The sequence below is a fragment of the Lissotriton vulgaris genome, chromosome 7, assembly GCF_964263255.1.
Source record: "Lissotriton vulgaris chromosome 7, aLisVul1.2, whole genome shotgun sequence".
Classification (NCBI taxonomy): domain Eukaryota; kingdom Metazoa; phylum Chordata; class Amphibia; order Caudata; family Salamandridae; genus Lissotriton; species Lissotriton vulgaris.
The window spans coordinates 816,847,339-816,869,639 of NC_141695.1; the positions used below are offsets into that span (position 1 = coordinate 816,847,339).

The window sequence follows — 22,301 nt, forward strand, 5'->3', positions numbered from 1 at the left end:
GAGACCGAGAGGTTAATAAATGTGTTCCATGGCCCCCATATACCCCTGATTATGCTCTCTTGTGGTGCCTGAGGTTAGGGCCTACTGCTTTTTCCCCATAGTACTTGTGAGGCTTGGTGCATTGCTCAGTTAGTAGGCCTGATGTTGGGATGAGTGCATTCATTTTTCTATTCTAGCCTGGAGCTGCGATGAATATTAGGTATTACCCCCTTTCCCAGGCACCCCCATCTCCCTTGGACCACGTCCTACTGCCTTTCGGCACATTTGTACCTGCTGTTCCGGTTTGTGTATAGGAACTTCTGATGAGCATACTTTCATTGAGGTCAGACTTTGGAAATGGGAAATAAATCATTGCTGGAAACATAAGAGTGTGAAAAGCCCCGGGTTATGGCCAGAATAATTTCTCCAAAATCTGCTGAGTGATGACGATGAACCGGGAATGCCCCAGCAACTTTGGGATGCCTGACTACTCCGTCAAACCTCTCCCACTAAGGGCTTGAATTCCACATTATGTGGACGCTTCGCCGCTTATTGGTTCTTTTGCGTATGCTGTGGAGGTTTGCAGGCCTTCACTATCCCAGACATACAGGGATCCTGGTTCCTGCCACTGAATGACAACTTCATTTTAGAACTGGTGGAGACCTCTGGTTTTTGGAGGCGCTGTTGGGACAACACACCATGAAGGATGCATCGGTCACGGCCGGATGCCAGAGAATGGGGACCTTTCTAACTGTTCACTGAAACCCATCCCTATTGATTTTTGGGCACGGGAGACTTGAGTTTCTGCTTTGTAAGTGCCTTATCTGGGAGCCACCTCACCCCCTTGTAAGATTGCCCTCCCCCCTGGCTGTGGCCAGCCAGCCCCAACCTGGGGGATCAACAGCTAAGGGGGGTCCTTTGCTCCCACAAGGGCCCTTGATGGCGAACTTTAGAACACATAGAGCAGACCAGAATCCCAAAATGCATGTAAAAGTTTGGATTCCCAATGTTGCCTCGCTGGTCATTTATTATGTTTGGTACAATTATTGGGGATGTGGATGAAGGGGTGCTATTTATTTTGAGGGTTTATATTAATGCACGTTTCTGTGAGGACATTGCCTCTCCAGACAGTTACCCTCCCTGTCGAGACTGTGGCCGGTCCCTGTTGGGCTGAATTCCCTATCTGTGGTTGCTGGTGCCACAAGTCTGTCCATCTACCCGATCCCTGCTGCGGGTGATCGGCGGCTGACAGACCACCCTGTGCCTGAGTGTAAGGTGCATTTAGGTTTCCCTGTGCTTGGCTTTGTGGCTGAACGTTCGTGGGTATTGTGGTGGCTGTTCATAGCTGACCGATCTCTGCTCATGGTATGCCATTTTTAGGAAAGTAGGAGCTCTCTGGCACAGATACCCCCACTTTCTGCCTGGTGTCAGTGTGTTTTGACAGTAGTTCCCTGGAATCCTGCCAGTCTCCTCTAAATTTACTGGTAAGTACTTTGTACATCCCACAGTTGGCATACTGGGGTACAATTTTATGTCCCTGGTATATGGTACTGATTTACCAGGGCATTGGTACACCAGGGGTCTACCATAGGCTTAAGCATATATTATGCCAGTCATGGGAACCCATGCAAACAGTGTCTGCAGAGCTGCCATTGCACTTTGTGTGACAGGGTGCACACATCCATCATTTTAGATATAACATTTCCCTTATACCCTGGTCACTGCACTTAAAACCTATAAGTCACCCCTAAAGTCGCCCCTTCAGTCCAAGGGCAGGGTGCCTGGTTAGAAGTGTGTGGGTACCCCAGCACAAGCAGAGGTACCCCTACAAACCCCGGACTCCATTTTCTGAGCTTTGTAAGTTATGGACAGCCATTTTAAGGAATGTAGTGGACCCTGGTATGTCGAGATTTCCAGCTAAATAATGATTCTCCTGAACAAGGCCATTTTTGGTAATAAACATGTGGTAATCATGCAACTGCACCAATTCCAGTGTTAATTGCATGGTGCCATGTACTGGGGTGGTCTTTGGAGGACACCCCCAATCAGTAGCGGCTGGCAAGGCTCCCGGGTGGGGGGGCGCGGGTGAAGCAGGAGGCGCGGGGAGTGGAGGAATCACAATTTAAAAAATAAAAACTTACCTTTCAACCGGGTCTCGTGTCTTCACTGCTCCTGCTCTATTGCTGCCCTGCCTCCGGCAGAAACAGGAAGCAGGCAACCAGTCTCCCTCCCCTAAGCCAATGTGATTGGTCAGGACAGCACCCAGTCAGGTAACTACAAGTTATTACCATTTTAAGTTTTAGCTTTCTCAAACTGCAAGAAAGCAGTGGGGTAACGCTCCTCCGCCCTAGTGGAGGAGCCGCCCCAACCCCCAATACCTACCTGTGTAGCCTTACAGGGTCAGACTGCCAGCCCGCACTGCTGCCGACCCTAGTCAGTGTTCTGCCCCCGGATGATAAGCTTCACTTGGGCAGGGAAAGCTGAACATGAGCAGATATGCCCTGTGCTGTTTAATTGCTAGATAGTACAAGTGAACAGGCAAGCCATCTTAAAAATATGTAGTGGGCACTGGTCAATATGAGTTATCCAGTATTGGGGTATCTTTCAGAGATTCACATGCCTGAATCATTCCCCGTCGCCGAGGCGGGAGTCCAACGGTAAATAAAAAATCAGTGCCAAAGGTAAATGAAAGAAGTAGGCCCTAAAGAAAAAAGGCCTGAGGCATAGATCCTAGTAGCCTATCTACATTATTATGCTAAAAGGGACAAAGTTTTTGTCCCAACCAATCAGCTATCAGCACCCTCTAGAACACTCTCTGCAGAGCCAGTTCTCCACAGATTTTCACTGCACCTCGTGTGGAAGGGAGTCTCCCTGAGTGCCACTCAGTTTATTCTTCAAGATGTCTGACAAGAAGGCCTTGTTCAAACCCTGCAGAACCTGCGACAAGAAGAGAGTCCATGTTGATGATCAACATAAGGACTGCATTTACTGCCTTTACACTAAGCATGAGGAAAAAGATTGTAAAATGTGCCTTACCTTCCCTTCTAAGTCTCTAAGGGATAGGGAGGCAAGAGTCTTGTTGTGGCTTAAATCTTCTTCGGCCGAAGATGATGACAGAGCTCAACTTCCAGCTAGAGAGTTAGATCACAGGACAGTTCTTCAAGTGAGGGTAGAAAACATCTTAAATCCTCCCATTCTACTTCTGGCCCTTCTCAGAGGTCTCCCTCTACTTTCTCTGGCCTATGCAGTCTCCAGAGGTGTCAGCACTCAAGGACTCTAAAAAGGAATCTTCCAAAACAGTGATTAAAAGCTTCTCAAAATCTTTGGCTTTACCTATATGGTCGATGATTTCTGTCACGTCTTCAGCTCCTTCATCGACGGCGACAATATGTACTTCTTCTATTACTTCTCCTATACTGTCAACGAGGATTTCCATTATGACTAAGAAGACCGTTGTCGCAGAATCATTGACGAAGGCCTCATCGACGAAGTCGTCATCTAAACACTCATCGGCGAAGGTACCGTCGACAAAGCTTCCACCGTCGACGAAAGTGTCGTCGGCGAAGACGCACGTATCTACTGTGCCGTCGACAACTGTCCCGTCGACGAAGATCCCAGGCCCGTCGACGACGATCCCGTCGACGATGGTCCCGTCAACGACGATCCCGTCGACGATGATCCCGTCGACGATTATCCCGTCGACGACGAGCCCATCGACGATGATTCTGTCGACGACGATAACAAAGAGTCCATCTATGGTAATTCCATCTACAATGATCCCGTTGACGACCATACCATAGACAATGGCTGTGCCTGCCCTAACTAAGACTTTGGTGGAGGTCCCAGCTTATTCAACACCAATTTCATCAAAACCTTTTCAACTTAAATTTTTTCAAAGGCATGAGTGTTCCAATATTTCCCCTCTTACTCCATCTCACCTCCTAGAAACATATGCCCAAGAGGAGGATGATGATTATGATGATGAGGATGATGAAGGACCTTTTGGAATAGCTCATCATCCTTCTGAACTGCATATCAAATGTCATGAGGAAGAGGAAGATGAAGATGACTACAATGAGCACTACTACCAAGAGGACATTGTCGTTCCTCATCACACAGTATACCAGAGGTACTCTTGGCGTTCGGATACCAGCCATCTGCCTCCTAATCTTATCCAGGACTTGCAAGCCATGCTAGCTGATTATAAGCAGCGGTTTTCCCCGCAGCAGGTTATTTCACCACCTCAGCCTGTGGCGGTTCCAGATCCTTTACCTCCGCCTGAAGCTCCGGTACCAATGTCTCCAATTACAGAGCCTCCTCAGGAACACCAACCTTCTCAGCCTCCTCAAGATCTGGACACTTCCTCTGATGAGGAAGTTGAAGAAGGTGAACTGCCAGAAAATCCTCATTTGGATCCATGGGATTCGTATATTATCCCTATGCCTTCGCCACCAACTCCTCTGCCATCTGACTCACCACCAGAAAATATAGGTGGATTTCATAACCTCATGCAGCGAGCTGCTACTAGGTTTCAACTTCCAGGAACGGTGGAACAACTGAATGTTTCCTACACGATTTTAAGGAGGAGTCCAGAAAAGTTACCAGAGCCGTTCCTTTAATAGATTATATATGGAACGAGGGTATCAAGATTATGAAAAACCCTGTGTCCGTGCCTGCGGTGCTTCCACGGATAGATAAAAAGTATCGTGCTCCAGCCAATAGTCCATCCTGCCTCATCGGACACCCCAGGCCGGATTCTGTCATTTCCCAGGCTGCCCAGCAAAGGTCTAAGAACCCGGTAATGCCTATTACTATACCGCCGGACAAAGAAGGACGTCGTCTTGACCTGATTGGCAAAAAGTTTTCAACCATGGCCACCTCTTCCATCAGGGAAGCTAATTCATTAGCCATCACAGGGTGTTACAATAGCCAAATGTGGTCGGTTATGGCGGGTCTGACTGACCTCATTCCAGAGGAGAAAAGACAGGAAGCAAGAATGATTTTACTAGAAGGAGAGCGCGCAGCATCAGAGACGATAGATTGCGCTCTGGACTTTGTCTATACAAATTTCAGACAGTTAGCTGGGGCTGCAGTTCTCAGGTGCCAGGGTTGGCTTAAAGCCACCACCTTCCGACCAGAAGTCCAAACAAAGATATTAGACATGGCCTACGATGAAAAATCATTGTTTGGGAAGCACATCGACCAAGCCCTCCAAGCAATCAAGACCGACACGGACACTGCAAGATCTTTGGGTTACCTACAATACAAGCGTGGAACATTCGGAGGCGCTAAGGGGCGAGGTTATTCCTCTAGAGGAGGTTACCAAACCCAACAGAACAGGCAATATCAGCCCCAATATGGGCAAAATTACCAATCATCGAACCGCCAATCCAATACGGCTGGTTTCTCTCGCCAGGGAGGTAGAAAACGATACAACAACCAAGGGCGAGACTCTGGCAGAAAACAGTAATCTCAGCAGGGCGCCAATCACATCCCCTCCCGGTGGGCTTAAAAATTTCATCATTTGTGGACAAGTGGCAAGAAATTACCTCCAACCCCAATGGGTCTAGACCTGGTGAAAAATGGACACACCCTACAATTTGTCACCAAACCACCTACCACTTCACCCAGGGTACCCCCTCCCCCTCGTCTTCACTTATTATTCAAAGAAGCTTGTACAATGCTCCTCAAAAATGCTATAGAGGAGGTCCCAGAAACGGACAGGTTTCTATTCTCGTTTTTTCCTAATCAAAAAGAAATCAGGGGAATGGCGACCGATCCTGGACCTTCGCAACCTGAACAGATTCCTCCAAAAACAAGGGTTTTGTATGGTCATCCTCTCAGAGATTCTAAGTTGCCTGAACAAGGGAGATGTTATGGCTTCTCTGGTCATGGAAGACGCTTACTTCCACATCCCAACCCATCCCAAACATCGCAAGTATCTCCGCTTCACTGTGGCTGGCACCCATTATCAGTTCAAAGTGCTCCCGTTTGGGCTAAAAGCGGCTCCAAGGATCTTCACAAAGTGCCTAGCCCCTGTAGCAGCATCGTTACGATCCAGGGGAATCCAGGTATTCCCGTATCTGGACGATTGGTTAATCAAAGGTCCTTCGGAGCAAATGGTAAAGCCTGCCATTTCAACCTGTCGCCATCTCTTCACCTCTCTGGGGCTAACTGTGAACAAAGGGAAATCCAAGTTACATCCGATGCATGTTCTGCCTTTCCTTGGAGCTCGTCTGGACACGATCCTGTGCAAGGCATTCTTATATCAAGAAAGACAACTTCGTCTTCAGAAGCTAGCACTTTGTGTCTCAAAAAGAAAGTCAGTTTCTGTTTGCATGTTCGCCTCACTCCTGGGAATGTGCTCTTCAGCCATAAATCTCATCCCCTTGGCACGACTCAGAATGAGACCTTTACAGGAGGAACTGCACCTTCAGTGGCAGCAAGCTATAGGTTGCTTCAACGACATCATCAAAGTCACACCACGCATGGTGGACGCTCTCCATTGGGGGTCACAGATAACCAATTTGGCAGAAGGACTCATGTTCATACAGGATGCTCCAGATTTCGTTCTGACCACAGATGTGTCCATGGAAGGATGGGGAGGTCATCTCCAAGATTTACAAATACAAGGCAAGTGGTCTCAAAAGTACAGACAACAACATATCAACAGCCTGAATTATGAGCAATCTTCCGATCCTTACAAGCTTTCCTTCCAAGGATTGTGGGCTCATCGGTACTAGTTCGCACCGACAATACCAATAGCATGTTTTACGTGAATAAGCAAGGAGAGACAAGATCAGCAACGTTGTCAAGAGAGGCTCAAGAGTTGTGGGAATGGGTTACACGCCACAACATAAACCTCAAAGCAGAGCATGTCAGAGGCCTCCACAAAACCCTGGCGGACATGCTCAGCAGGTCCCTATCAGACTGTCACGAGTGGGAGTTAGAGCACACTCAGGTGTACAGAGTGTTCCAGGCTTGGGGCAAACCGACATTGGATTTGTTCGCAACAAAGCAGAACAAGAAATGCCAATATTACACCAGCAGATATCCTCAACAGGGGTCAAGGGGGAATGCCCTGTCCATGCGATGGTCAGGAATTTGTGCTTACGCTTTTCACCCAATCCCGCTAATACCAAGGATGTTAGGCAAGATCAAGTCGGAGGGCTGCTGTCTCATCCTGATTGCACCCTGGTGGCCACGTCAGTACTGGTTCCAAGAACTTCTATTGTTATCCCAGGACCAGCCGATCCGTCTTCTTCCAACACCCACAATGCTGTCGAGGAACAAGGGGCAGGTGCTTCACCCAGACCTGCAGTCTCTAAATTTACACACATGGCTCCTGACTTCCTAGAATGTAAGGACCTTGATATCCCTCAGGATTGTCGTGACATCTTAACTAAATCAAGAGCTCAGAGCACAATTAAGGCTTATCGTCTTAAATGGAAGAGATGTTGGTTTGAAACTAACATGGTTCACCCAATAGAAGCTCCTGCAGAACAAATTCTTCCTTATCTGCTGCAGCTGGCTAGATCTGGACTCACCTTTTCATCAGTGAAAGTCCATTTAGCCGCTCTCTCCAGATTCAGGAAAGTTGCTAAGATTCTTTCGCTATGTTCATCCTCATTAATCAAACTATTCATGAGAGGTCTTTTCCGAGCTTTCCCTCCGGTGAGGCCCCCTCCACCGGAGTGGAAACTTAACACGGTCCTCACGCAGTTAATGAAACATCCATTCAAACCCATCCACAAGGCCGAACTAAAATTTCTCACATGGAAGGTTGCTTTGCTTCTAGCTCTAACATCCGCTAGAAGAGTAAGTGAAATTCAGGCGTTCACTATTGAGGAACCATTTTTGCATTTCTCTAAGGATTATGTCACCCTCCGGACTAACCCTACATTCATACCTAAAGTACCGTCCCTGTTCCACCTCAATGAACCGGTGAAGTTACGAAATTTCTTTCCAAACCCAACTACACCAGCGGAAAGAACCTTACATTCTCTTGACATCAAGAGATGTTTAAAATTCTATCTACAAAGAACAAAAATCTTTAGAAAATCTGATCAACTGTTTGTGGCTCACGGTCAAGCTACACTGGGAACAGCAGTCACAAAAGCCACAATTGCTAGATGGATAGCTTCTACAATCCATTTTTGTCATGACAAGTCTAAAAGGCCATTGCTGAGGAAGTTCAAGGCCCACTCCACAAGAACTGTGGCAGCGTCTACAGCATTGTTCGCTGGAGTAACTCTAGAAAATATCTGCCGTGCTGCGAAATGGAAAAATGTCCACACTGTCCCAAGACATTATTACTACCTTCATTCTACATGTCAAGAGGATGCGGTTGTTGGACAGGCTGTCCTACACCACCTTTTCCTTTGAGAAAATTTTCAGGTACCCTTTGTTCTTTTAATATTCATTTATATATATATATATATATATGTATGTATTTATATATATATAATATGTACATACGCTTTGATATCCATGAGTGTATATAAGTATGCATGTTTTTTTTACATATTTCTAGATCATGTTTTAAATGTGAAAGACTGTGTTACGATGCGTTTGTTAATTATTTATGGATGCAACTGGGAGTTTATCAGCACAAGTCTCCCACCATCAGCAACCGACAGTATACTTGGCATACTGCTTGCTACTCTGATTCAGGCATGTGGATCTATGAAAGATACCCCAATACTGGATAAGAAATCAAGTTACTTACCTGTAACTTCAATTATCCAGTATTGGTATCTTTCATAGATTCACATGCACCACCCTCTTCCCCGGAGAGTCAGTTCTTTATTTTGGGATACTCATTTCCCACTTGTGCTAACGAAAATCTAAGGAGAACTGGCTCTACAGAGAGTGTTCTAGAGGGTGCTGATAGCTGATTGTTTTGGACAAAAACTTTGGTCCTTTTAGCATAATGATGTAGATAGGCTACTAGGATCTAGGCCTCATGCCTTTTTTCTTTAGGGCCTACTACTATTATTTACCTTTGGTACTGCTTTTTTATTTACCGTGGGACTCCCGCCTCGGCGACGGGGAATGATTCAGGCATGTGAATCTGAAAGATACCAATCCTGGATAACTGAAGTTACAGGTAAGTAACTTGTTTACTTCCCCAGCTACATGATGGCTTCACTGAAATCTATGGTGTTTGGTATCAAACACCTTGTCTTAATAAATCAATATTGATGCCAGTAGTGTATTTATTAAGATATGTATCCAGAGGGCACCTTAGAAGTGCCCCTGAAAGCCTACCAGCCGCTTACTGTGCTGGCTGACTGCTATCATCCAGCCTGCCACCACAGACATGTGTCTGACCCCCTGCAAGTAAAAGCCAGTGCTCTCAGAGGTCAGAAACAATGCCTGCTCCAGAGGGAGGTGTTCGCACCTCCTCCAGGCGGATGGCTAGTGAATATGTACACCAAGACCAGGGAATTCAAAGCCCCTGTTGCCATTGATATGCAATCCTGGCTTTTCCCTTTCCGGAGGCCAATTTGGAACCAGGATAGGCAGTGAAATTACCTATGCTATGTGGCGTGATTCACTACAAGGCAAGTCACACACCTAAGTTAGGCTGCCCAATGAAAAAAGGTTCCACCATTTTGATTTTGGTAGATATAGGAATTCTGAGACAGTGTTGTTCCCCCTTCCAACAGGAAGTGGTCATATAGGGGATGTAGTGGCCCCAAGGGTAAGTATCCCAATGGCTACTACCCTTCACTCCCCTTAAAGCCCCTAATTTGAGTATTTAGGTAGGCCCCTGACACTAGGAACTTAGATGCATCTGACTGAAGAATGAAGAGGACAAAGAACAGCCAAAGAAGCAAGAGCTGATGATTGCTGGTGGACTTTGGTGCCAAACCCTGCCTACCTGCTCCTGCCCTTACAATTGTGACAACTGACTCAACCTGCCGCTTTACATCTTCCAAAAGCCTCAGAGAGGCTCCAGCACTTTGCCATGGTGTCAGCATTTCCCTTGAAGTGGATGAGTCACTTCCCTGCAGCCTGCAATCACTGACCGCAACATCTGGTTTACCATTCTGCTGTTCACCTTGCCCACAGATGCAGCAGCCACCCACGAAGATGTTACAGTGCTTCTATAGGTCAGATCCGTCTCCCCAAGTGAGAAAACGCCAGGACCAACCGGAGCCACCTTGCACCAATACCAGGGGTACACGACCCCTTGCAGCAACCAAAACTTGTTTGAGTCCAATCCAGACTCCAATGCTGCAAGACTGAGCAGCTGACAAGGGACGCCAGCATCAAGAGTGGCCCTGATGTCCTGTTTTTACCCTTTTTGCAGATCTAACTGAGATCCGTGGTGCCTTTGCTGCACAGCCACCAGCCAACAAAAACCCTCCGCACCAAAGCTCTCCGGCCTAGGTCCATGGCAACCGACAGTGCTCCCCTGCACCCATAAACCCCACAAATCGAGCCCCCTTTCGGAAGCTCCCGGACTTGTCCCAAGTCTCCCTCTGCAGCCTACTTCTAGGGGGGCCCCTTTTTGCCTACGGTCTAACTTGCAAGGCTAACAACCTGTCCAGCAACTCTGCATCCAGGGGCGTAACACAGGCCCCCGCAGCCCACGTGGTGCGGGGGGCCCGAAGCTCCAGGGGGTCCCCTCGGCACTGCACTCTGTCAGGAGAGCTCCTAATTGAGCCAAGAGGGGGCCCCTCTACATACCTTGCAGGGAGGCCCCCTCAATTTTCGTTACGCCAGTGTCTGCATCTGGACACTCCAGGGCAAGTAAACTTAAACTGCTGGTGGTACTTTGGACCTTTGCCCCCTAGCCCCTTAAGTCCTTAAGATGACCCCTGAGAATTGTTTGCACGTACTAGTATATACCTGTCTCTCTATAGGAAAGCATTACTGTGTAAAAACGCATTTAAGCTTACCTGCATAAAACTAATAAACTGACAAGTACTTATCCTATTACAAAGTTCTTGCTGTTAAAATAAATATAATAAATACCTGTTATTTTTCTAAATTGGTCTCGAGTTTCTTCTTGAGTGTGTCTTTAATTTATTGACTCTGCGTGTGTTCAACAAATGCATTACACTACCCTCTGATATGCCTAAACAACTCACCCACACTACTGCAAAAGATCATTTCGGATTATTAATTTAAGCTCTTTAAGCCAATAAGGGTTGTCTGGGCTTTCTACATAGTCTAAATCTTTTTGGTATACTACATAAAAAGACAGCTTCCTACAGAGTAAATATTGAGAATTGTGAGTTAGTGATTAGTGTAGTGGAGTATGTACTAAACTAATTATGTAGTACTGAGATAATTGAGGTGGTAGCAGAGGACTGGGCAATAATGACTTGTGTTTTACAAACAGATTCAGATATCTGGGCATTCTATTCAGCTAAAGTGGTACCTGGACCTAAGCGGTGCAAGCCAGAAAACTGGCTTTCATGAAACCCAGTTCCGCCCTAGTTAATTTTGCAAAAAACTGGGCAGAATGTCTCCACATGATCTCCTACACATATACAGGGCCAAGTGCATCTCGACGGCCATGTATGGCGCTGGGGTCTGGGGATACTCCGATCTTCAGGCTCTTCAAGTTGTCGAAAACATGTTTTTAAGATACATATTGGCAGTCCCGGGCAGTACCTCCTCATATGTATGTCACTCTGAATTGGGTGTCCCATACATTACAGAGCCTATAAAAGTAGAACTAATCCTGTTATGGCACAGGATATGGACATCTGTGGAAACCAACCGCAACAAGGACATTTTAAACTGTATTTTTAAATTGGATGGCGTGTTAACAATTGTGTCGCTAAAGTGCGTGCAGGATTTTATGCTTGATGTAGGCCACCCAGAGCTCTGTACAGAGCCGAGCATAATGACCAACTTGACAAGAAAAGTGTTAAATGTGAAAAGCTTAACCCTATTTGCATCACTCAGATTAACAGTACAAATATCAAAACCCACAGTATTGTATAACCAAATGATCTTAACCACACATAGCATTCAACCTTATCTCACACTTGTCTGCAGCACTTATGACAGACTATTATTGGCAAGATTTAGACTACGGGTATTGCACAGACTAATGAGCTTCCCAAATCTGAACGATTGGTCTGGAGTTATGCAACTGTTCCCCTGTGACGATCGTTCGGAGCAAACAACACTTCACATTTAGTTTTATTCTGTAAATGTTATAATGTTCAAAGGTAAAAATTGATGTTACCCCTTTTAAAACAGCTCGATTTTTGACAATGTTGCCCAGCCTTTTTAGCATTACAGTTTTTAGAAAATGAATACATAGTATGGATTTTATCGATGTATTTAAAAAGTGTAGTGAAATGTAGAAATCGATCTTAATGTGACTGTCTAATTATACAAAAATCTAAATATGTAAAGGGGCTCCAAACAAATGACCTTTAGCGTCAGAGTACTGCATGATTCAATGTACGATATTTATTTGTTTCATGTTTTTGCTGTGGTATCTTGTGTAATACATATGTGTTTGTATGCGTTTTTTTGATTCTCTAAACAGAAATCGAATAAAGCTATGTTTTGATTTTATTTGACTTCTGTGTTCAATTGTAATCAGAAATTAATTATATGTATAAATCTGGCAATTAAGTCAATCTAAAAAGAAAGATGAAAAGTTTGTGACTCTTTGAATGACATAACAGGTAAGGGGCTTTTTTAGTTATTGATACATACCCAAAGTCACATCTATCTCTGTTCTTACACTTCAGGTATTAAAGTGCCTTAACAAAACTTATCAGAACATGAAGAGGAAGCCTGTTGCTGTGGACCTAGATCCTAAAGCTGTGACTTGTGATGAATTGTTTGGAATTATTAACCCTTCAACAAGAGAATGGAAAGATGGTGAGTGAAGTTATTTTCTTTCAATTATTTTATAGTAATTTAGTATGATAAGGGAACGGGAAGGTGTGTGTTTTACTAAGAATATTTTTCATATCAACTTTGGAGAGCGTATTTACTCTTTTAAGTTAAAAAAATACATGCTTGAAGTGCAATTTGCTTTACATTTTAGTAGGGTAAAATCACTGAATTCACCAATTGCTAGATCTGATTGAGACTTCTAGCCGCAGATTCCTTACCTTTGAATGTCTCAAGGCATCAAACTAGATCCAGAAGATTTTTCATGAGCTGTACCCCTGTGGGCTGATAGGTGGCATTGATTGGCTCAGTGTGGCTTCACCATTAGCGTCTGCACTGGCATCTGTGGTACCTAAATAGGCGCCACTCAGGCACACTAATGTCAGTTCATTTCTTTCCACGTCAGCCAGAATTTATTTCTGACAGACTTTATTCGATGTTTTGTTGACTGTTTTTGAGGTACTACCTCCTGGTGTGTCAAGAGGTCATCTCATAAGACAGGTTTTAAGCCTTGCGATGCCTGTCATCAACCGATGTCGGTGACGGACCTGCACCTTATCTGTCTGTGGTGCCTGTAGCACAACCATGAGGTCAAGTCATGCCACAAGATGAGGGAGCATCGGCACACAAGGCACTGTTCTTCTTAGCCTGTGCCGACTCTGCTCCTCGCTGACTTTCCGGGAGCCAAAGCAACCCCTGCTCAACTCAAAGAGTTTTATAAGGCCATGCGTCTCATTTTTGGGTGTCCCGACTCCGTAGATGTGCTTTTGGGCCCAGCAGGGCAAGAGGGGGGGTGGCCCATTTGGTTCTACACCGGTAGCTTCGGTAGGCCGCCAGGGATCCATTCTTTGATCAGGACCGACGCTGGTCATACCATCTTGACCTTCCCTGGCACTTGGCCCAATGCTGATGTTTCCGGCGTCGCCATTCCCATTGTGAGCCCCGAATCCGACACCGAGCCAGGCGTGTGTTGTCTGCCGCCTGCAGCACATTTGCAGCCAGATTCATCAATGTAAAATTCTGCGATTTCTAAATTGCGAGAAAAAGCGAATCGCAATTTAGAAATCGCAGAATGGCATCCATGAATATTTGTGAGAAAAAAATGCGATTCACAACCGGCTGCAATCGGTGATTGCGGGTCCCCAGAAATCGGTAAATATTCGCAGAATCGGCCGATACCCATGTTGAAATTGCGATCTCGCAATTACCGAAATCGCAAGGACCACAATCGGCTTTTTGGCAAAGACTCCCGAAGGGTGCCTGAGGCCGATAAAAGGCGCATATGGTTGCGCATCCGCTTAAAAGTGAACTCCGTGGGGGTGACCCAGCGCTCCGTGGACGAGCTCAAAAAGCGATGGTATGACCTCAGAGGGCGGGCAAAGGAAAAGATTGCGGAGAGGCTGGGGGAGCGTGTGGCGACAGGTGGAGGGGAGCTCACTGTCCCACCGAACTCACCACTGGAGGACCGAGTGGAGGACACCATCAATCCACAGGCCTGCGTGGGTGTGATCCAGCTTGACTCCTCCCGACTCACCCAAGACACACCAGGTAAGTGCCATGCGACTGCGACCCCCTGTACCGTAACAATGTCCATGACTCCAGTGCATCCCATATCAAACCCCAGTCATGCAGCCAAAGCACACCACTAAAGCCCTATTGCATTGTGGGACATGTAGTCTGACCACGATTACCATCCTGCACCATTAAGCCAGACATATTCAGTGTTGGACAGGCCTCGCACACGGGCCGCTCCCTCCCCGCATAGGAAGACCCGAACACCGGCTCTCCCAGTGTCACCAGAAGAACCACCCCGACAACCCGCCGAAGCAACCTGCAACCCGTCCCCAACGGGACGCCTGCTCCCGAACACCACGACATCGGCCGGCCCGGGCCTCCTTCAGCAGCATTGCCCCGGCCCAGCCGCCATCTTGGACACTGCACCACGAGGCCGCGTGGCCTCAGCTCGACCCCAACCCAGGGCCTGGCCAGGCCCCGACATCGAGGCACCACCATCCACCCAGGAGGTGAAGAGACCACTTGGCAGGTCAATGGGAGAAAGGAGTGTCGATGGCTCTCCCCCGCCAGGTGCCGATCGCCCCCAGCCTCCCCGGGCGCTGGCTCCACCCCCCTGCTGGGTGTCTGGACTCCCTCATCCCGGACCTCCCGACCTCCAAGCACGAGGGCCCGGACATCAAAGGAGGCCAGACCTATAACTGGGGCAGCTCCAGAGCAGGAAGGCAGTTGTATCCTGGAGTCGAGAGACACCTTGAAGAACTCATCCTTGACGGACTGCTGGCGCTGCCACAGCCCTGCCTTGTGAATCATTGATCCTGCCTGCTGGCGCTGCCACGGCCCTCTGCAACCTACACCTTCGTCGGGACCTGCTGGCGCTGCCGCGGCCCATCCTTGTGAACCATCGCTCCAGCCTGCTGGCGCTGCCGCGGCCTTCTGCAACCTACACCTTCGTCGGGACCTGCTGGCGCTGCCGCGGCCCATCCTTGTGAACCATCGTCGGGACCTGCTGGCGCTGCCGCGGCCCATCCTTGTGAACCATCGTCGGGACCTGCTGGCGCTGCCGCGGCCCATCCTTGCGAACCATCGTCGGGACCTGCTGGCGCTGCCGCAGCCCATCCTCGTGAACCATCGTTCCTGCCTGCTGGCGCAGCCGCGGCCCTTTGCAACCTACACCTTCGTCGGGACCTGCTGGCGCTGCTGCGGCCCATCCTTGTGAACCATCACTCCTGCCTGCTGGCGCTGCTGTGGCCCTTCTCAAGTGAGACTTGTCATCCTAGCCGGCTGGCGCTGCCGCGGCCCGACCTTCCAGATCTCCGAGCTCGAGGATTGTGAGCTACCCATCTTGCCACCCCGTACCAGACCGGTACCAAGACTGTCCCGCTACCCTTTCCCCCTCAGAGACTAGAATTGAGAGGACCCTCGTGTCCCAACCTCACTGTACCGTTGATACCTCTGCCTTAAGGATCGTATATAAAGAGTGTTGACCTCATCCTTGTGTGGTGTCCATCTGTGGGGGGGAAGTTACTTGTCTGTACGATCGCTGGAGACGGCCCTCACCGGAGGCCTCTCCCCCTGTCCTCGGCCGACCCTCCAGGTCCCCGTCTAACATTGGTGGCCAGCGGCGGGATCCGAACCAACGCGTAATCGTACAGAGAGTAACTCACCCCACGACTCAACCACAATGACAACCAAAGAGAGCGGATCCACAGGAAAATTCCAGATGGAGAAATTAGAAGAATACAACCACAGAGAACTGAAACAATTTTGCATGGAACTAGGCATTGCTACCACAGGACTGAGCACGAAAGAGGACTTCAAACACGCCTTGGAATCTTGGGCGGAGACGGGTACGACCGTACCCCAAAACCAGAACACCAAGAAGCCAGAAACAAGCACCACTCCGGTAGAAGGAAGGAGATCGGGTCTCTCCCCAGAGGAGATCCGAGAACGAGAGAAAAGCAGACTCCATGAATTAGAGTTGGCACGACTTCGGTTGGACGGAGAACTGAAATTGGCCGAACAGAAGATAACATTGGAACACTTGCGGCTCCGAGAGGAGCGGGAAGAAAAGCAAAAACAGAGAGAGTTAGAAGAGAAAAAACTGGCCTACGAACATGAGCGCAACCTAGCCGAAATAGAGCTTCAGAAACAAAATAAAGACCTCGGGGTGCCCGAGCGCCCGAACACTCCGGGCCCTGCAGACCCTAAAGTCCACATCCCCAAGGATGTCGTCCGAGAATATTATAAGAATGACGATATCCAGCAGTGGTTCAAGGCCTACAAAATAGCCATGACCTCCCACCGGATTTCTCGAAGTGACTGGGGAGCCGGGTTATGGGGGAGGTTCATCAACGAAGGGCGCGACGCCCTGCTGCAACTGCCGGACCATCAGATGACGTCCTACGACCACATGAAGGCAGCCCTCCTCACTCGATACGGACTCACGCCCGAGATGTACCACCAGCGGTTCTGCGACTGCAAACGGATCCCGGGTACAACTTGGGTAGAATACGTGAACTTTTTCAGCAGAGCATTCAAGGGGTGGATCAAGGGCAGCCAGGTAACCACCTACGAGCAACTCTTTACCCTAATTGTGTGGGAGCACCTCTCCAACAATTGCTTCGTCGAGCTCAGGCAGCACCTCCTCGACAGCAAACTGACTGAACCTCGGCAGCTCGCCGCCGAAGATGACCGGTGGGAAAGCACTCGAGTTTCCCGAAGTGGGCCCAGCGAGCCAAACAGAACCAACCAAGGTCCCCATCGCCCCCGAGGAGGAGGAGGAGGCCAGGGACGGGGCCGAGATGCCGCCCCGGCAGCTCCCGACCAGCAACACCCCGCCCCCGGCCGGCAGGGGAAACCCCCCGATGCGTCCGGGGTTCCGAGCCAACGTTACTTGCCACCGGTGCCAGCGGACCGGCCACTATGCCAACGACCCTCATTGCCCGAAGAATCAGAATCCTATACCTCGCCAGGTCGCTGCCGCCGCCCTGGGAGAAGAGCAAGCCCCAGAGGATTATGAAGAATACGAACAGGAACAGCCCGAGTGGGAACCAGCCGCCATGTCCCTGGTCTGCCTAGGGGAAAGAGACATGATTCCGTGGGCTCCCCTACCCGCCAATACGAGAAAATACAGCCAGTGGGTAAACATAAATGGGCGCAAGGCCGAAGCCCTACGCGACACCGGGGCCAGTGTGACGGCGGTCCGCTGTCATCTGGTAACCCCGGAGCAGATCCTGCCAAACGTCCTTTGCCCCCTCCGATCGGCCGACAACTCAGAAAGCCTGTGTCGGATGGCCTGCGTCCCCTTCGAGTGGGGAGGAGTGTTCGGAATGCTGAAGGTGACTGTCCGCGATGATGCCCCAGTGGACTGCCTCCTGGGAAACGACCTCGAAAGTTCCCCCTGGGCAGCCGTTGAAAGAAGAGAGCACCTGGGGATGTTGGGCCTCCCTGAATGGGCCTGCATAACGACCCGGTCCATGGCCGCCCGCACCATCTCCAGTCCCGAAGAACCCGAATGGCCAGAGCCTCCTCCCCCGATCGTCCCGGAGGGAGACGCCCTAAGTGCCAATCTCCCAGAACAAAACAGAGAAGAGCCCGTGCAACTCCAGGACCTTCCAGAACTGGCTCTGTGGCGACAGGAAGGTGGTCCCACCCAAGAACAATTCTGACAAGAACAGAAGACCTGTCCCTCCCTCGAGGGACTCAGGCAGCAAGCCCTCGCCCAGAGCGCAGGAGACACCGCGGGGGCACACTGGATTTATTGGGACAATGACCTGCTCTACAGCGAGCAAAGGATTGCGGAGCTGGGGGCCAGTCGGGTGCTGGTGGTGCCCCTCCGCTTCCGAAACTTCCTTTTGAACTTAGCGCACGATGTCCCTCTTGCTGGACACTTGGGACAAGACAAAACTTACAACCGCCTGGTAACACACTTTTACTGGCCCAAAATGGGAAATGATGTCTCCAACCACTGCCGGGCCTGCCCCACCTGCCAGGCCAGCGGGAAGAGCAGCCGAAAGATTAAAGCACCCTTGCAACCCTTTCCCATCGTCACCACCCCGTTCAAACGGGTGGGAATAGACATTGTGGGGCCCCTAGACCCCCGAATGGCCCAGGGGCACCGGTTCATCCTAGTCCTGGTGGACCACGCCACCCGGTACCCCGAGGCCATTCCTCTTCGAACTGTGACAGCACCCGTGGTAGGCCGAGCCCTGATGGGGATCTTCTCTCGAGTGGGCTTCCCCCGGGAGGTCGTCAGCGACAGGGGCACAAACTTTATCTCAAAATACATGAGGTCTCTCTGGCAACAGTGTGGGGTCACCTACCGCTTCACGACCCCTTATCACCCTCAAGGAAACGGACTGGTCGAGCGGTTTAACCGTACCCTCAAGGGAATGATCATGGGCCTGGAAGAACCCCTACGTCGCCAATGGGACGTGCTGCTCCCGTGCCTCCTCTTCGCCTATCGAGAAGTTCCCCAGAAATCCCTCGGCTTCAGCCCATTCGAGCTCCTGTACGGACACCCCGTCCGGGGCCCCCTCAGCCTGGTCAAGGAAGGATGGGAGATGGCCCCCCAGAAGACCCCTCCGGACGTGTACAAGTATCTCCTGACCCTCCGCAACCAGACCCGGCGATTCAGGGAACTCGCCAAAGCCAACCTTGAGGCCAGTCAGGAGGACATGAAGAAATGGTACGATCAACATGCCTCCTCCATCGAGTTCGAACCAGGCCAGCAAGTATGGGTGATGTCTCCAGTCGAATCTTGTGCCCTGCAAGACAAGTGGACAGGACCCTTCAAAGTGATAGAGCGCAAGGGTCCTGTCACCTACCTAATAGACATGGAGTCCCCCCGGAACCCGCTCCGAGTCCTCCATGCAAACAGACTCAAACCCCACTTCGTACGCTCGGAGCTCAGCCTACTAATGGCAACAGATAGTGGGACAGAAGAAGACTCCGAGCCCCTCCCGGACCTACTGAGGACCCGTGAAAAAGATGGCTCCGTGGACGGCTTTCCTGCTGCAATTTTCGGATTCGTTCTCCCTCACCCCAGGGGTCACCCCCTGGTGCCTCCATGACGTGGACACCGGGGATAGTCCGCCTATTCAACACAGGGCGTACCGAGTGCCAGATCGGGTGCACACCAGCATCCAGGACGAAGTCTCCAAAATTGCTGGCGCTAGGAGTGATCGAGCCCTCCGACAGCCCCTGGGCCAGCCCAGTCGTACTGGTCCCCAAGGCTGCCGCCCAGGGCGTCGCCCCCGAGCTCCGGTTCTGTGTAGACTATCGGGGCCTGAACGCTGTTACCCGAACTGACGCTCACCCCATCCCCCGGGCGGATGAGCTGATTGACCGCATGGGGGCCGCCTGCTACCTGAGCATCTTCGACCTAACAGCGGGCTACTGGCAGATCGGCCTCACCCCCAGAGCCCAAGAGCGATCCGCCTTCTCCACCCCGGATGGCCACTACCACTTCAACGTGATGCCATTCGGCATGAAAAACGCCCCAGCTACTTTCCAACGACTCGTGAACAAGGTATTGGCGGGCCTCGAAGAATTCAGCGCCGCCTACCTGGACGATATCGCTGTGTACAGTCGTCACTGGGCCGACCACCTTCACCACCTCCGAGAAGTCCTGCACGCCCTCCAGCAGGCTGGCCTCACCATCAAAGCCAGCAAATGTCAGATCGGCCAGGGGTCAGTGACCTATCTCGGACACCAAGTGGGGAGCAGTCTGGTGGCTCCCCTTCAGCTCAAGATCGCGGCCATCCAGTCCTGGCAACCTCCTGTCACCCAAACCGAGGTCCGAGCCTTCCTAGGGCTCACCGGATACTACTGGCGGTTTGTAAAGGACTATGGCAGCATTGTGGGGCCCCTCACAGAACTCACCTTCAAGAAAAACCCCAAAACCGTCAACTGGACTCCGGACTGTCACGCGGCCTTCGAGAAGTTGAAGGCCGCCATGTGCACCGCCCCCGTGCTCCAGGCCCCCGACTACAGCCGGGAATTCATCGTCCAGACGGACGCCTCCGATCATGGCGTTGGGGCAGTACTCTCTCAACTCAACGCCGAGGGAGTCGACTAGCCAGTGGCCTTCATCAGCCGACGCCTGCTGGCCCGAGAGCAGCGCTGGAGCACCATCGAGCGGGAGGCCTTCGCAGTAGTATGGGCCCTCAAGAAGCTCCGGCCCTACCTCTTCGTTACCCATTTCAGGGTACAAACAGACCATAGACCCCTGCAATGGCTGATGCAGATGCGGGGGGAGAACCCAAAACTGTTGCGATGGTCCATCTCCCTGCAGGGGATGGACTTCACTGTGGAGCATCGCCCTGGCCAAGACCACGCCAACGCAGACGGCCTGTCACGCTTTTTCTGCCTCGGCGAGGAGAGTACCCAGGAAGATGGGTGACTCTCCCTGCCTTCAGCTGGGGGGGACGCATGTTGGACAGGCCTCGTACACGGGCCGCTCCCTCCCCGCATAGGAAGACCCGAACTCCGGCTCTCCCAGTGTCACCAGAAGAACTACCCCGACAACCCGCCGAAGCAACCTGCAACCCGTCCCCAACGGGACGCCTGCTCCCGAACACCACGACATCGGCCGGCCCGGGCCTCCTTCAGCAGCATTGCCCCGGCCCAGCCGCCATCTTGGACACTGCACCACGAGGCCGTGTGGCCTCAGCTCAACCCCAACCCAGGGCCTGGCCAGGCCCCGACATCGAGGCACCACAATCCACTCAGGAGGTGAAGAGACCACTTGGCAGGTCAATGGGAGAAAGGAGTGTCGATGGCTCTCCCCTGCCAGGTGCCGATCGCCCCCAGCCTCCCCGGGCGCTGGCTCCACCCCCCTGCTGGGTGTCTGGACTCCCTCATCCCGGACCTCCCGACCTCCAAGCGCGAGGGCCCGGAAATCAAAGGAGGCCAGACCTATAACTGGGGCAGCTCCAGAACAGGAAGGCAGTTGTATCCTGGAGTCGAGAGACACCTTGAAGAACTCATCCTTGATGGACTGCTGGCGCTGCCGCAGCCCTGCCTTGTGAATCATCGATCCTGCCTGCTGGCGCTGCCGCGCCCTCTGCAACCTACACCTTCGTCGGGACCTGCTGGCGCTGCCGCGGCCCATCTTTGTGAACCATCGCTTCTGCCTGCTGGCGCTGCCGCGGCCCTCTGCAACCTACACCATCGTCGGGACCTGCTGGCGCTGCCGCGGCCCATCCTCGTGAACCATCGTTCCTGCCTGCTGGCGCTGCCGCGGCCCTCTGCAACCTACACCTTCGTCGGGACCTGCTGGCGCTGCCGCGGCCCATCCTTGTGAACCATCACTCCTGCCTGCTGGCGCTGCCGCGGCCCTTCTCAAGTGAGACTTGTCATCCTAGCCGGCTGGCACTGCCGCGGCCCGACCTTCCAGATCTCCGAGCTCGAGGATTGTGAGCTACCCATCTTGCCACCCCGTACCAGACCGGTACCAAGACTGTCCCGCTACCCTTTCCCCCTCAGAGACTAGAATTGAGAGGACCCTCGTGTCCCAACCTCACTGTACCGTTGATACCTCTGCCTTAAGAATCGTATATAAAGAGTGTCTACCTCATCCTTGTGTGGTGTCCATCTGTGGGGGGGAAGTTACTTGTCTGTACGATCGCTGGAGACGGCCCTCACCGGAGGCCTCTCCCCCTGTCCTCGGCCGACCCTCCAGGTCCCCGTCTAACATTCAGTGAGAGTCAATTCTGCAGCGAGTCAGGGAATGGTAGTCTGCATGCATGTAGCAAGCCTAAATGTGTAAGAAACATGTCACTAATCAACGTCCACTTTACATCACAGGTGGCGCTGATGTCCCCTTCACAGACAGCGATGCCCTGGTAATTGAGGACATCACGGAGGACACAGAGGGAGACACACATCAAACCCTACAGCCCACACCATCAGGGCAAGCTGCCGCA

At 51.0% G+C, this 22,301-nt stretch overlaps 1 protein-coding gene across 1 annotated transcript in view; it reads left to right on the forward strand.

Annotated features, from left to right (window-relative positions):
* DNAH17 (dynein axonemal heavy chain 17) overlaps nucleotides 1-22,301 on the forward strand; it is a 15,539,113-nt gene that overhangs the window by 8,754,626 nt on the left and 6,762,186 nt on the right. Inside the window, exon 43 of the mRNA XM_086931082.1 lies at nucleotides 12,711-12,843. Within this exon, the coding sequence (XP_086787208.1) occupies nucleotides 12,711-12,843 (133 nt within the window). The remainder of the gene's footprint in view (nucleotides 1-12,710; nucleotides 12,844-22,301) is intronic.